The following is a 14,526-nucleotide window of genomic DNA, read 5'->3' as shown; positions in this document are numbered from 1 at the left end:
GTGCTGAGGATCAAACCCAGTGCCTCAAACGTGCTAGGCAAGTGATCTACCTCTAAGGCACAACACCAACCCCTCTTTCATAGATCTTATCCTTTAACTACTATGTTTTATAATCTGTGGTCATTATTAATATATTGATGCTTATAAATATAATGCTTAAGTAAAAATAATGTTTATATAAAAGTAATAAGACAATTGTTCATAAAGATATTTTAATGGCTTAACCGTCATATTTGCTTTTACATTTTATCCCTGTGCCAGACTAGACAGTTAGTATATGCTCTCTGAATAAATCACACATAAAATATAAATATGTACATGGGAAGGAGAACTCAAATAAGGAGACAAAATATTAGTGTGACACTGTATGTGGTATTTGCTCATGTTATGGGTGTAGGACCTTACAGTAACATCTACAGTGATAGATTCCTATGAGCCAGAGTTAACTTGAAAATGCAATAAACATCTTCTAAGGGCAGAAAAGCTTCTTAATGGCTACTTTCATGTCCTTATTTCTCAAACTGTAGATGATAGGGTTGAAAAAAGGAGCAAGAACAGCAAACATGAGTGCAATGGCTGTGTCCAAAATTGGTGGGAAAGTGGCTGAGAATCGCAGGTACATGAGGGACACGCTGCCATAAAACATCAGGAAGACCCCAAGATGGGCTGCGCAGGTAGAGAAAGCCTTGTGGCGGCCTTCAACAGAGGGGATCCTCAGGATCACAGTGATGATTCTTATATAAGAAATGGCAATAACCAAGACCGAGAAGATGATGGCCACCACATGGATCCCATCCTCAATCAGGATCATGGAGGTGTCTGTGCAGGCCAAACGCAGCACAGGTTCAAAGTCACAGAAGATCTAATGGATATGGTTGGGGCCGCAGAAGGGCAGGGTAGAAATCCACGCAATCTCTGGGAGCAGTACGAGAAAGCCAAAGATGCAGGACCCTGCAGAGAGCTGAGCACACAGCAGGGGGGTCATGATGGTTGGGTAGCGGAGAGGGTTACAAATCGCAAGGTACCTGTCAATAGCCATGGTGGTCAGCAAAATGCCCTCGGAATTGCCCAGCGAATGGAAGAAGTACATCTGTAGGAGGCAGCCAATCATGGAGATGGTCCTCTGCTTACTGATAAGGTTGGAGAGTATTTTGGGAATCGTGGCACTTGTGTACCAAATCTCCAGAAATGAGAAAATGCTGATGAAATTATACATGGGGTTGTGGAGACGGGAATCCATCCTGACTGCAAAAAACACAGTGAGGTTCCCAGTTATGATGAATATGTAGATGAGGAGCAAAGGAATGAAGAAGAAGATTCCATCTTCAGGTTGGGGAAATCCAGAGAAGAGAAACTCTGTCACCACAGTAGTTTGGTTACTTGGCACCATGGTCAGCAATCTTAACTGCTGGGGGAGAAAGGCTCAACTCCTTCCTAGATAAAATTTTTAAAAAATCAAATGCATTGGTTAATATACAAGTCAGTGAAATAGGTTTTATGTAACATGCATTCCTCTTTACTCATGGATTAATAGTTATTTACTTAGAACCTATTTTGTGCCTATAGCATCTGTTTATTTGTTGAATTCGCAGTGAAGAAAACAATCTCACTTTCACAAAGCTGTATTCCAATGAAGGATACAATAAAATAACACATCAAAAATGTCTTAGTCTGGCACAGGTGGCACATGGTTGTACCCCGAAAACTCAGAAGACCAAGGCAGGAAGATCACAAGTTCAAGGACAGCCTGGGCAAACTAGCAAGACCCTCTCTCAAAATAAAAAAGATAAAAAGGGCTGGGAATGGAGCTCAGTAGTAGAGCACCCTTTGGTTTGATCTCTGCTACTAAAACAAAACAAAAAAACTCAATAGACTAAGTTGTTCAGGCTCACCTAAAATCTGCCTCAGTCTTCTGAGTCACTGTTATTACAAGAATTCACCACCATGTACTGCACTTATTGGTTCTGAACAATAAATAATTAAAATATCAAAAATAAAAGAGTGCTTTTACTATACTAAAATAAAATTAGTAAAGAGGAGTTGTGAAGGAGGGGCAAATTTGGAGAAAGTGAAGAATTGTGTTTAGAGGGGTTGACTCTGGAGTATGCATGAGACCAACAAAGGAAGTTATTCAATAGGCAGATAAACAGACAAGCCTGAAGTCCAGAGAGATGTTCCCACAGGTGATATGGATTTAGGAGATGCCCATGTGTAAGCGGAGCAAGACAGTCCAGTACAGATGAAGGTCTACACGGAGAGTACACAGACAAGGTACGAAGTGCAGCAGAGAATTGAGCTGGGAAAACACCAGTGTATAAAAAAAATGAGGTAAGAGAATCATGAAAAGTAAATTGGGAAAGGAGGACTAGAAAGGTAGAGAGGAAAGAAGAAAGTAGCAGGTGACAGTTTCAAATACTGAGGACCAGTCAAGAAATACAGAGGTGGAAATATAAGAATCTTCCACATAAACCAACTTGGAAATCATCACTAACCTTATCCAGAGAAACTTCAATGGAAAATTGGGGGGAGGGGAGTAATGGCACATGGGAATGGGTTAATTCATTTAAATACATGATTTACTCATAATAAAAAAGTTCATGAAGAAATAAAATAAGATAGTATTTAAAGAAAGGTAACTTGAGAGCTAGGATATAGCTCAGTTGGTAGAGTGCTTGCCTTGCATGCACAAGGCCCTGGGTTCAATCCCCAGCACCATTAAAAAATAAATATATAATAAAGGCAGGTAATTTGGATAGAGACTGAAGGGTCCAAATCAAAGCTCTAACACTTCTTATTTCTGTAATATGAAGTCAGTTGGGTGAATTCTCTGTTATCTCAGTTTTCTCATCTGAAAATGGAGATGAGAACACTTAATTTACAAAGTTATATTAGGAATCATGTCAGTTTACGCAGGTAGAATACTTAAAACATGAAAATATTTATTATGGTCACATAAATCAAGGAAACAACTAGAGAGTACAGAAATACATTCCCTCATTCGTGGCCAGGCAATTCAATAGAGAAAAGAAAGGCTTTTGCAAGTGGTTCTGGAACAATTGGACATAAACATGCTTAAAGCAAGGTCAATAAAAGAAAAATAACTGTCAAATTGAACCTTGCCAACATTGAAAAGTTTTTCTTCTCAAAATAAAATTTTAAGAGAAATTCATATAGAGAAAATATTTGCAAAACATAGATTTGATAAAAGATATATCTAAAATATATAAAAATTCAAAACTCTAATAAGAAAGAGATCCCAACATTTTCTTTTAGAAACTAGCAAAGGATTTGAACATACGTTTCACCAAAGATATCAAATTAGTGTATAGATATCAAATTAGTGCATAAAAATATGCTCAAAAGACTCATTAGTCAATAGGGTAATGTACATTAAGACCATAAAGAAATACCTTATCATTATACATTTTTTTTCAAATGACTACTGATTTTTTTTTTTTTTAGCAAAGAGAACCAAAACACCTAATCATACTAAGTCCTTTGCAGAATGTGGAGCAACTAAATGTCACATATTTTGTTGTTGGGAATGTAAAATGTCACAGATGGTAGGAAAACAAGTTTAAAAGTTTCTTTTAAAGTTAAACACACATTTATTATTTTAAAAAATATTTATTTTTTTATTTATAGGTGGACGTAATGTCTTTACCTTACTTTATGTGGTGCTGAGGACTGAACCCAGTGGCTCATGAATGCCAGGTGAGCACTCTACCTCTGAGCCATAATCCAGCCCCATACATTTAATATTGATAAGGCAATATTATACTCCAACATATTTACCCAACTGAAATGAAAATCTATGTTAAATCTAAAACCTGAAATAAAATACTTATAGTGGCTTTATTTATAAAACTTGAAACAATCAGAATGGTAGTCAGTTGATAAACAGATAAATTGATACATTCTGATAGGGTAATATGATTCAAAAATAAAAACAAATGAAATATGCATCAAAATTTTAAAAACTGAAATAACAGGAACAAATGTCACATACATTAGGTGAAGTGCAAGAAATCCAAGTTTACATATTGCTTGAATCTCTTTATCTGACATTCTGTAAAATGGGAAAGCATAGGACAGAAATAGATAATGGCTAGGGATGGAGTGAGAGGAGGTGTCAGTTTTGAAGGGTGCAATTAGAGAATTTGGAGAGGAGGCTGCAAGCAGTGGACTCATTATTCTCCTTGATTTTTGTTAGTAGCTTTATTATCTCATGCATTGCATCCAGCATTTTCTGTACTGTGTGAGGACCCCACCTCTGCTCTGATCCACCTGATCCTCAAATTTCATTTCATGGAGAAAATAAAACTGGGGAGAATCAGTTCTCTAATTTTATACTATTGTACTAAATTATGAATGCCTTCATTGGTAATTTCATCATTGTTGATCTGATCAACTTCTCCTGACAGCTCAACACCATCTCTTTCTCTCACCTGAGATCCCAGCAAATCAGGGCAGTTAGCAGGGTAAGCAAATAAGCACAATGCCATTCTGCAAGAGCCAAAAGCAGAAGGATCTCACAGGGTACCTTGGTGGTGCAAGAGGAGTGTGGGGGCATATTCCAGGGGGTGCTACCTCATTGTTTGCAAGACACTGAGGGTCTCTCTCAGACACAGCCTATGGGCCTTGAGAAGAACAAGCAGATCTAGTGGGACACTCCATTCATGCTGGTGGGTCTAGGCAAGTTCTCGTAGAAGTTAGGGAGCATTCATAGAGGATGCTAGGGAATTGCTTCTATATATATTTTGTTCTGAGGGAGAACTTGGGTCCTGCTCCTTAGTCCCTGACTCCCCAGCTGATCCCCACTAGTGGGTCACAATAAGGATCAAACAGCTTGGGAAGTTTGACTGGATTGTATGCAAACCCCTAGAAATCCTGGCCAAAAGTAAAATTTAAAAAATAATAATAATAATAATAATTTTTAAAAAACTAGAAAAAAACTTAAAACAAACAAACAAACACAAAACAGCTGTCATCAGCCTTCTGCTTCCTTTGTATCGCCACTCTGTGCTTCTGTCCCAAAAAACTTGGAGCAAATCCTGACCTATGGCTCTTATACCTGACAAGAGCCCTGTTCCTTCCGTCCTTCCTTGTGGGTTTAAAGATATATTAGAGGATCTCACCCAGTAGATTTTGCCCACACTTCTGTTTCCATGAGAAATGAGATTAGAAGATAGGCCAATGTTCTTCTGTCCCTAGTCGGGGATCAGACACCCTAAGCTAAAGTTAAAGTTCAATAGAGAAAATAAAATTGTATTTCTTAAGCATTTTAGCTACCCAGGCACAAGTGACTATGATTCCCACAATCACTAGCACAAAAATGAAAGGAAAACAGATGCATTCTCTTCTGTCACCACCACCCAGATCCTTGCCCATGCCTGACATGGGTGGGTTCCATTGGGCTATATTAACCTCCACTGTTATGGTTTCTATTACCAAATTTATGATTGGTATTAGTGTGTTGTCCATTTACACATCTCTGCTCCAATCCTGACAATTGCTGCAATAAGGGCCATTTTAGTGGGGCCTATGGACTACTGCAAACTTCCCTGATTCACAGAATTTTTTAGCTGTCAGTCCCTAGTGGACATATGTGCAGAGTGCTAATCTAAATCATGGCCTGTCTGACTCTCATGGCAATGTTTGCCCTGGGAGCTGCCTGTGCACAGAGGCAAATCAAGATGCCCCAGTTGCTATGGTAATAGCTGCCATGGGTGGCTACCTGCAAAGAAAGGCACATGGCTCCAATAGGAAGAAGGTTGGGTTCAGATACTAATTCCTCAGAGTAGGGAATTCTGGGCATAACAAGACAACCTCGATGTCTCGAAAGTTTTGCTGCATCCTTCAGACTTCCTGCTTTGCTAAAACTTTCTCAGAAACAACCTTTTGATGACAAACCTATATAATAAACATACTGGGCTAGCTCAGGTGTCAGTCTCCCCCAACTACGGCTTGTCTGAACTACCTGGTCCCAGCTTTTCCTATATGTGTGTCTGTTTCTTTTTTCTCCATCTCCCATCACACCTCTGGTTCCTGAATTAAAGGCCCAGACAGGAGGCCTCTGCAGACATACACAAAGTGATTGAAAGAAGGAGCCAAGAACATTTACACCATGTCCATTTGCAAATCAGTATAAAGACAACTACTAGAAATTCCTGAGAACTGAGACATTTTGGATCTCTAAAGCAGTCAAATTATGACCTTACTGTGTTTCTGGCTTTTCTATTTATTTCCCCAAGGTAGATGGTTTTAACCTTTTAATGGAATAGGGGTGCCTAGTATTTAGCAAAATCAATGTTCTACTCTATAGAGATTAATATGCCAAATAGAAGTTTTATCTGTTCCACACTGGAAGGAGAGAAATAAATTGACACAATTCCACAGGGAAGAAGGAAGGTAGGAATGAAAAATTGACCTATAGGTAGAGATTACATTTTGTTTGAATCAGTACCTATCAATAGTAATCAGGTTTCTCTGATATGTGTAATCTCTAACTATTGCAGTAGATCCCACTGGTTTGTTTTTTATTTGGCAGGAACTTGAAGCCAGTATGTGAAATGTTGTCTTCCTGTATCATAATTTAGTTTAGAAACCTCTGTGGGTATGAACTTAGAAGAACTATATCATACCATTAAAAACATATTAATTATTTCATCTATCATGCCCCTCAAAATACAATATTATATCATATGTCTAATCCTGTGTCTCCTCCCCTGATAACAATTCCATTTAGCTACATGCAATCTGAAGTGTGCTCCCAAATATTGTCATTTAAAATAACAGAAGGAGCACTTAGTCAAGTGTGCTTCTTCCTTTATCTAGTAGGCAATTTACCTTCTCCTTGACACATGATTTATCTATATCTTGCACCTCTAGGTATTCTTCTCTTACCTCCAGCAGATCAGAAGTCCCCTCCCTTTTCTGGATTTATGCAGTTTATAGACACTTAAATTCAATAGGAAAGACTATTATACCTGTTTCTAAAGGTTTCTTGGGAAGACTTCTCTACTGAGGTATTTCCCCAAGATAATCAGGGAAAAAAGCATTCTCATTTCTCCAGGGCTTAATTAATTGTAACTTCCTCTGATTTTTTTCATCATTATTTCTCCTTAGTGTAAAGAACTCCAAGAGTCTTAGAAAAGTATGCATCTCCATTGATGTATTTACTCTATCCAACAGGATATATGAATACAGTAGTTATAATTTTCATAGCAATAAAATTGACTATATAAAGGCAATGTTATAATAAATTTGTTTACTTTCCTTAACATATTCCTTTATCACAAATTCTAAATATACATCCCTTCCCCACCGTTTTAACCCATACATACATTAGTTTCAATGGTTCCAATGTAGATTTTAACAGAATGGGAGGACATCAATCTCTATGTTACAAAAAAAAAAAAAACTGGCTAACACAAACTCTTCCCTCTATCTATGCTCCTTGCAGAGTGTATTGACACCTCCTCCCATCAGAGAATAGACTCCCTTCTTTCCCCTCCATGTGCCAGTGTGGGTGAAGGGTTCTTTTCCATTCTGAGCCAAGTTCTCAAGAGGTCTTGCACATTTAAACTCAATACCCTAACCAGTCATCAGGTGATCACATGAAGGGAATGCAATTGTCTTAGCCCATGTTGTCCCAGCTCAGCCTGTTCCAACCAACTAGCTTCTGACTCTTGATCAAACAGTTTAGTGATCAACGACTAGAAAAACCACCCATTTCATTCCAGCCCAAATTGCCAACCCATGAAATATGAGACAATTTCTGTTTTAATTTACTAATTTTTAGGGTGGTTTGTTCCATAGGAAAAGATAGCTGATAAAGTCTCTTAAATTATCCTTTCTACCTCCACTATTGTTACAATACAATCTACTATCTTAGGAGGCTAAGGCAGGAGAATCATGAGTTTAAAGGTAGACTCAGCAAAAAGAGAGGTGATAAGCAACTCAGTGAGACCCTGACTCTAAATAAACCACAAAATAAGGCAGGTGATGTTGCACACTGGTCGAGGGTCCCTGAGTTCAATCCCTGATGCCAAAAAAAAAAAAAAGAAAAAGAAAAAAGAAAAACAACAACAAAAAAAAAAACCTCTATGTCGCATGTGGCCATTCAAAAATGACTTAAGTAAAAGGTACATGTCAAAACTTACACTGCCTTCTGCATTATAATAATCAAGTTGTAACTGGGCATGGTGGTGCACACCTGTAATTGCAACTATTTGGACTGAGGCAGGTTGATCACGAGTTCAAGGTCAGCCTGGGAAACCTAGTGAGACTCTGTTTTGAAATAAAAGATAAAAAGAGATGGGGCTGTAGCTCAGAAGTGTAGCACTTGCCCAGTATGCACAAGATCCTGGTTTCAATCCCCATATGGCAAACAAAAAAAGAAAAAAAAATTTTTAAAGAATCATATTCCAGGAAAAAAAAAATCTTGTAACTCATTTCTGACCACAAGATACTAGGTAGTACTTCCCACTCAACTTCCAAGTCTGCAATGTGCAAGACAATATTTAGTACTAACCTCTGCCTCTTTGAGACCCTCCTCTTGATGCTGAATTCTGCCTTCTGCCTCCTTTTCGACCTCTGCCTAGTTCTCTTCCTTTGTTGGGTCCTACTGAGACGCTGTCATCAGAGTCGTTTGCCATTTACTCTGCTAGATCTATACTCATGAGGTCATCAGCACTAAAGGCAGATGTGGGTCTTCTGATTGACATCTGAGAGCTGGGTCCTATTGATGGCCTTTGTAATAGGGGAAAGCACACCTCAGAAAATAGTGCAGCATCCTGACGATCACTAATTTGGTCATTCAGATGAACAGTTAATATTGTCAAACTGTCCATTTTATTATTTTTCACTAACTGACTATAAAACTACAAAAATTAGATGTATTTCATTATATAAAGTATAATCAAATTCAATGCCTATTATCTATCAGATCAATTGATAATACTACCTTAGAGTGAAACCTTTTGAAAAGGTTTACCAATCAAAATCGGATTTCAAGAATGAAAACTTGAAGAACTAGATGGAATATTGGCTACCACCCCTACTTCAATACCACATGTATGAGCTACTTTTTGGAATGGGCTCTTAATCAATAACAAATTAAAAAAAAAAAAGACTTACACAAAGTAGCTATTTTTCTAGGTGGTGAAATTTCAGGGTGCTTATATTTTCTTTTTTACTTTTAACAAAACTTACACAATATGCTTTTTTCTAAAATATTTTTTGTTTCCATAATCAGACAACAATTAATAGTCTCATAACTATAAACATATTAAAAACAACTGAAGGTTTGAAAAAGAATGAAAATCCTGGAACCAACAGTATGCCACATTTGTTTTTTATTTTGATAAGAAACCATCTAGAAAAGACAAGTTGCAGATTTAATCAAATATTCTAACTCTAAAATGAATAGATTTTTAAATTAAAGATTGAATAAAAGAAATTCTGCCCTGGTCTCTTGGTGTAAACCAGCAAAATGTAAAAGGAGTACAAAAACAAAATTCATTTTTCAGTAAAACTAGAAAATAATCCCACCCCCAAACACACAGTCTATGAAGCAGAGTGAATAAATACAATGAACACTTGAGCTGGCTAAGGGGGAAAACTGAGAAGACGGCAGGCAGGGTAGAGTTCTCCAACACGATGCAGATGTCCCAGAATGCTATGACAACCGTCTTTCTTACTTGGGAAAGCAAGTTCTTAGTCTGAGAATAGATGACCAGAGCATTTCTAAGCATCATGGTGCCATAAAGGAGAGGCGGGGCTAAAGAAAGAGAAGGGAACAAGGCTTGCAGGATAGAAATGGGAATGAAGTGGGGGTAGGACATATGAAGTAGACTAATTCAGTATTCAAAAAGTTAGGAAAAATGAAAACTTTTGACACAATTGTACATAACTTGGAGAATCAGTAACATAAAGTGAACAAGAAAAAAACATGGTATCAACAGATTATTCAATAATACTGTTAAAAGAATGATACTGCCAAAAAGAACAACCAAAATTTTCATGGGTAAATTCATCCAAATTTTCAAAGTGATAACCCACTGGGTATTTTAATAGTTCTAGAACACAAGGAAAGAAATCTTCCAAATGCTTGCAAAGTCAGAGTAGCATGATACTGACAAAAGACTACATTCAAAAAAGAAAATTAAAGATGAAAAGATGCAGTAATATATTAAAAAGGCAAGGAGGAGGATTAAAAAAAAAGCATACTCACATATCGTGAGAGGGCAACCCGATGTGATCTTTAGAGCAATGTGGCAGTGACTAGAATTTAAAATTCATATGCCTCATTATAATTATTATTTCTTGAAGTGAATTACCAACCATCATTTCCATTTTTCTCTTTGCCCAAACACTGCGTCTTCATCTTTATCAAACATTACATTTGAATAGTATTTCAACTCTACCTTTCCTAGGCAGATTTTCATCATCCCAAACTTTACTATTCATATCACATCAAGAATGTTATTCTAAGAATATAATTTCTTACTTAAATTTCAATGTCTTCACTTGTAGATTGAACCCCAATATCTTGTCAAATGACCTACATGGCTCTCCCCATTCGACCCTTAGCTCTTATCTTAGGACTCTTGCTCACTGAGCCTCAACTGCGCAAGTCTCCTTCCTCCTGGTTTCTATGATGCGCTCAATGTTTCCAACCTCAGGACATTTGCAAACATGATTTATCTTACATGTATTCTTGGATGATTTCTTCTTAATCTTCAATTTTCAACTTACTTTATCGAAAAAGTCTTCTCTGTTGCCTACATCCAAATGTATACCCATGCATATGATTCTTTTGATTCAAGTTACTAAATTGATTTAGAAAGGATTATACCACTTGAATATCATTCCACCACTGTCAGAGAGTATATGTATTCTTCATCACATTTAAATGATCATGTTTTGAAAATCAAAAGTTGTCTTTTAATAAAATACAAGGCACTATTATAGATAAATTAAACACCCTGGAAAAATTGGTGAAATCAGTTTCACAAATGTTTTTAATGAACTAGATTAGGAAAAAATGAATACGATTTGAAATATCACATAAAGTATGTATAACTATTGTTTGTAAAATATTTTTGTTATGAAGAGAAATATAAATGTGCAAACCTATGTTTTTATTCTAAATTATGATTTTAATTGTTTTCCTTATTTTGAATCATGATCAACAAAGTATGTTAGTAATCATGCTTGTTTTACATTATGCCAGTCCTTTGCTCTCATTTGTTATAAAATTGTATGGAATAGTTGTTTATATACTTAAAATTTCCAGTTTTTCTTTAGCCTTCTACTAAACTACTCCAGTCAGGATTTTGGCTTCACTACTCCACTCAGACATCTCTTAGTAAATTTAACAATGACCACTTATGCTAAACCCAATGATCACTTTTCACTACTTATCTTACTTGATGATTAGCAGAATTTGACACAGTTGACCACTTTCTCTTCCTTCATGTATTTTATTCATTGACTTTGCGGAGACTTGCTTTCCTTTGTATTTTATCATTCACTCCTGTTGAAGCATAATTTTGGATTTCTTATGTTTTTCCCAAATTAGTAATACTGGAGTGCCCCAGACCTTTGGTAGTCTCACACAGTCTCATGGCTTTAATCCTTAAGATGGGCTCATGATTCACCAATACATCTCCATACCAGCCTTCATTTCTGAGTGTCAAACTCATAAAATAGGCCACAAGACATTTTATCAGATGTCTAAGAGTCTAGATAAACTTAAAATATACAAAACTAAACTTTTGATGTCCTTCCTCCCCACAGCTGCTTCTTACAATGTTCTCTATGTTAAACGCACCTCCACCATTTTGGTTGGCCAATCTTGATTTCTCTCTTTTTCACTCTTTCTTTGCAATCTCTCAAGAAATTCTGCTTGCTCTTTAAACTATATCTAAAAGTGGACCACGCTTCTCCATCTCCATGGATGCCCTCCTGATCAGAATCACCATCATCTCTCACCAGGATTATTGCCATAGCTCCAGATAATTTCTATTATCTGATATGATAATTACACCAGATAATTTCTATTCTCTTCTTCAAACTCTCCAATGGCTCTTCAGTTCTCAAATTAAGAAAATCTAACTCTTAAAATGGCTCTCAATACCCGGTATCATCCTCTTCCTTTAGTACCCTTGAACTCATCTTCTAGTTTTCCATTCCCGTTTACACTCCATTTCATCCACAGTGGACACTTTGGTATCTTAAACAATCTTACTGCTATTCACTGTAGGGATTTTTTTCCCCTATAATTTATTGTTGCCTGGATTTGTCTTCCTCCATGTATCATTATGACTAGCTTTTCTCTTCAAATCTTTGTTCAAATGTGACCTTCTCAATGAGGTGCAAATGGATTAATCTACTTACTTCTACTCATTTTCTGTTTCCTACAAAACAAGTTTTATGCAATTTGTACTCTTCTAATATTTTGGCTTGTTCCAAATATCTCTCCTCCCTAAAATATCAGCTACATAAAAGCAAAGAATTTCCTGTCAGTAGTATTTCAAGCACCTTAAGTAATCCATAGCACCCTTAGTAAATTCTTGCTGCATGAATTTAAAAAAAATGAGTCACATGATTATTTTTTCAGTGAGTTAGCATTTTTTAAACCCAGCATGATTTTAGAACTAACTATGGAAATATTTAGTACTAACATTTAATATTAGAGTTTAAATATTTAATGATATTTAAATTTATTATTTATATTTTGGAATTAAAATAATTTGTGGGAGTCTACTTTGTAATTTTTTTTCCAGTATTGGGAATTGAACCCAGGCATGCTTCATCACTGGGTTACATCCTTTCTAGTTTTTACTTTGAGACAGGGTCTAATTTGCATGTCATCTTCCTGCATCAGCCTCCTGAGTCCCTGGGATTATAGGCATGGACCGCCATAGTAACTCTCTACTTTGTAATTCTAGTTCCAGATTTGTAATTAATATAAAATTTTTAAACCCAACTTTTTTGAGGTAAAATTTATACTAAAAAATGTACACATTTAAGGTGGCTTTAAGTTAAAATCTTAATATGTTAATCACAGTATTGAAACATGGAGAAGGTTTGGGGTCAATCATCTTTTATAATTTTCTTTTTACACTATAAGGGTTATAAAATTTCTATGATATTTAAATTTTATATGAAGAAATTGATATATATTTCTTCATGAAAATGTTTCCCTATATGTAACAAAATGTCCACATACATGTAGGAGGGAACTTTATTTTACAGGAGTGAAAGAGGAAAAAGGAGAGGTGGTCCTCAAAGCCCACCAGGAAACAGAGTCTGAACCTACCCTGAAATTGAGAGTAAGGTCTTTCTTCCACATTAACACTCCTAAGTGAGTCCAAGGATTTATCTACCTGACTGATTGCAACACATTGAGGCATTTTGGAGTCAAATACTACTAAATATTCATTTTTGACACCTCTTTCTTCTTCCCCCACCTCTAACTGAAACCTACTCTTTATGATAGCTCTGGACATTGCCCTGAGTCTTTATTCTTTTATCCCCAAGAGCTAGGCAATTTACTCCACCCCAAAACTGCTAGTGGTGTTTCAGGAGAGGAAGGCAAACACATGTATCATCAACAATTAAATGTGTGTGAACTTTTTAATAGATCAGTACAGGTCACAAAGCAGAGAAGAAAGAAACAAACATTCCAAAGCTGAAATACAATGAAATATAATGAGAACAAAGACATTGAGGTATGAAACTGGCATGACATTTTAACATAAAACATAGTAGGGAACATTAGTAAGTGTACTGATAATAGTATTTTAAAATTTCACAGTATAATTTATATCTTTGTGTAATTTGTATGTTTATTTTCTTGGTCTCAAGTGTGTGTGTGTGTGTGTGTGTGTGTGTGTGTGTGTGTTTGATCTTGAGATGTCCAAGAATATTTGCTCTGGAACCTTTAAAACAATTTTAAAATTAACCCAGAAGGACTTGATAAAAGCAACATGATGCAAACATCATAAAGTCAATGACAACATGTGCCACATAATCATTGTGTTATCTTAGAATATAGAGGAGTAAAGATCTCTGGGCTGAATGTTAGGAAGGCAGACTTCTTTCCCAAGCAAAAATTGCTGTACATCTCATTTACATTTTTAAGTGAAACAAAAATAACCTATATTCACAACAGGGAATAGGATGAAAGAGTGAAAAAAGGAAATATTGAGGAATGCAAATCATTCATATGATTATTGCTTAGGCCAGGAATCTTCATTGACTTTGAGAAGATGACACTACACTGTTTGTGGTTGCAAAGCAGAGCAAATATCTATTATAATCTGTGAATGATAAAAGGAGAGGTACATTTGCAGACGATTTCCTCTATTAGATCCAAAAATAGTTCTTAAGTTGGAAAATTGGAAAGAACACCCAATCAGCAACAGGAAGACAAAACATGCACTAAAAACCTGAAGTGATTTTAGAAATCAATTTGTTAGCATTTTGAACTTATGTAGATGATTTCTCTGAACA

General features: G+C 36.2%; 1 protein-coding gene across 1 annotated transcript; it reads right to left on the bottom strand.

The window, feature by feature from the left end:
- Window positions 1-442: 442 nt before the first annotated feature.
- On the bottom strand, window positions 443-1,390 carry LOC107147274 (olfactory receptor 6K3-like). The gene is given in 1 exon segment (XM_015491661.1): window positions 443-1,390. A coding segment is annotated over 1 exon segment (948 nt).
- Between the last annotated feature and the right edge of the window lie 13,136 nt (window positions 1,391-14,526).

The sequence above is a fragment of the Marmota marmota genome, unplaced genomic scaffold (assembly GCF_001458135.2).
Source record: "Marmota marmota marmota unplaced genomic scaffold, marMar, whole genome shotgun sequence".
Classification (NCBI taxonomy): domain Eukaryota; kingdom Metazoa; phylum Chordata; class Mammalia; order Rodentia; family Sciuridae; genus Marmota; species Marmota marmota.
This window is presented reverse-complemented; position numbering and strand designations above follow the sequence as displayed.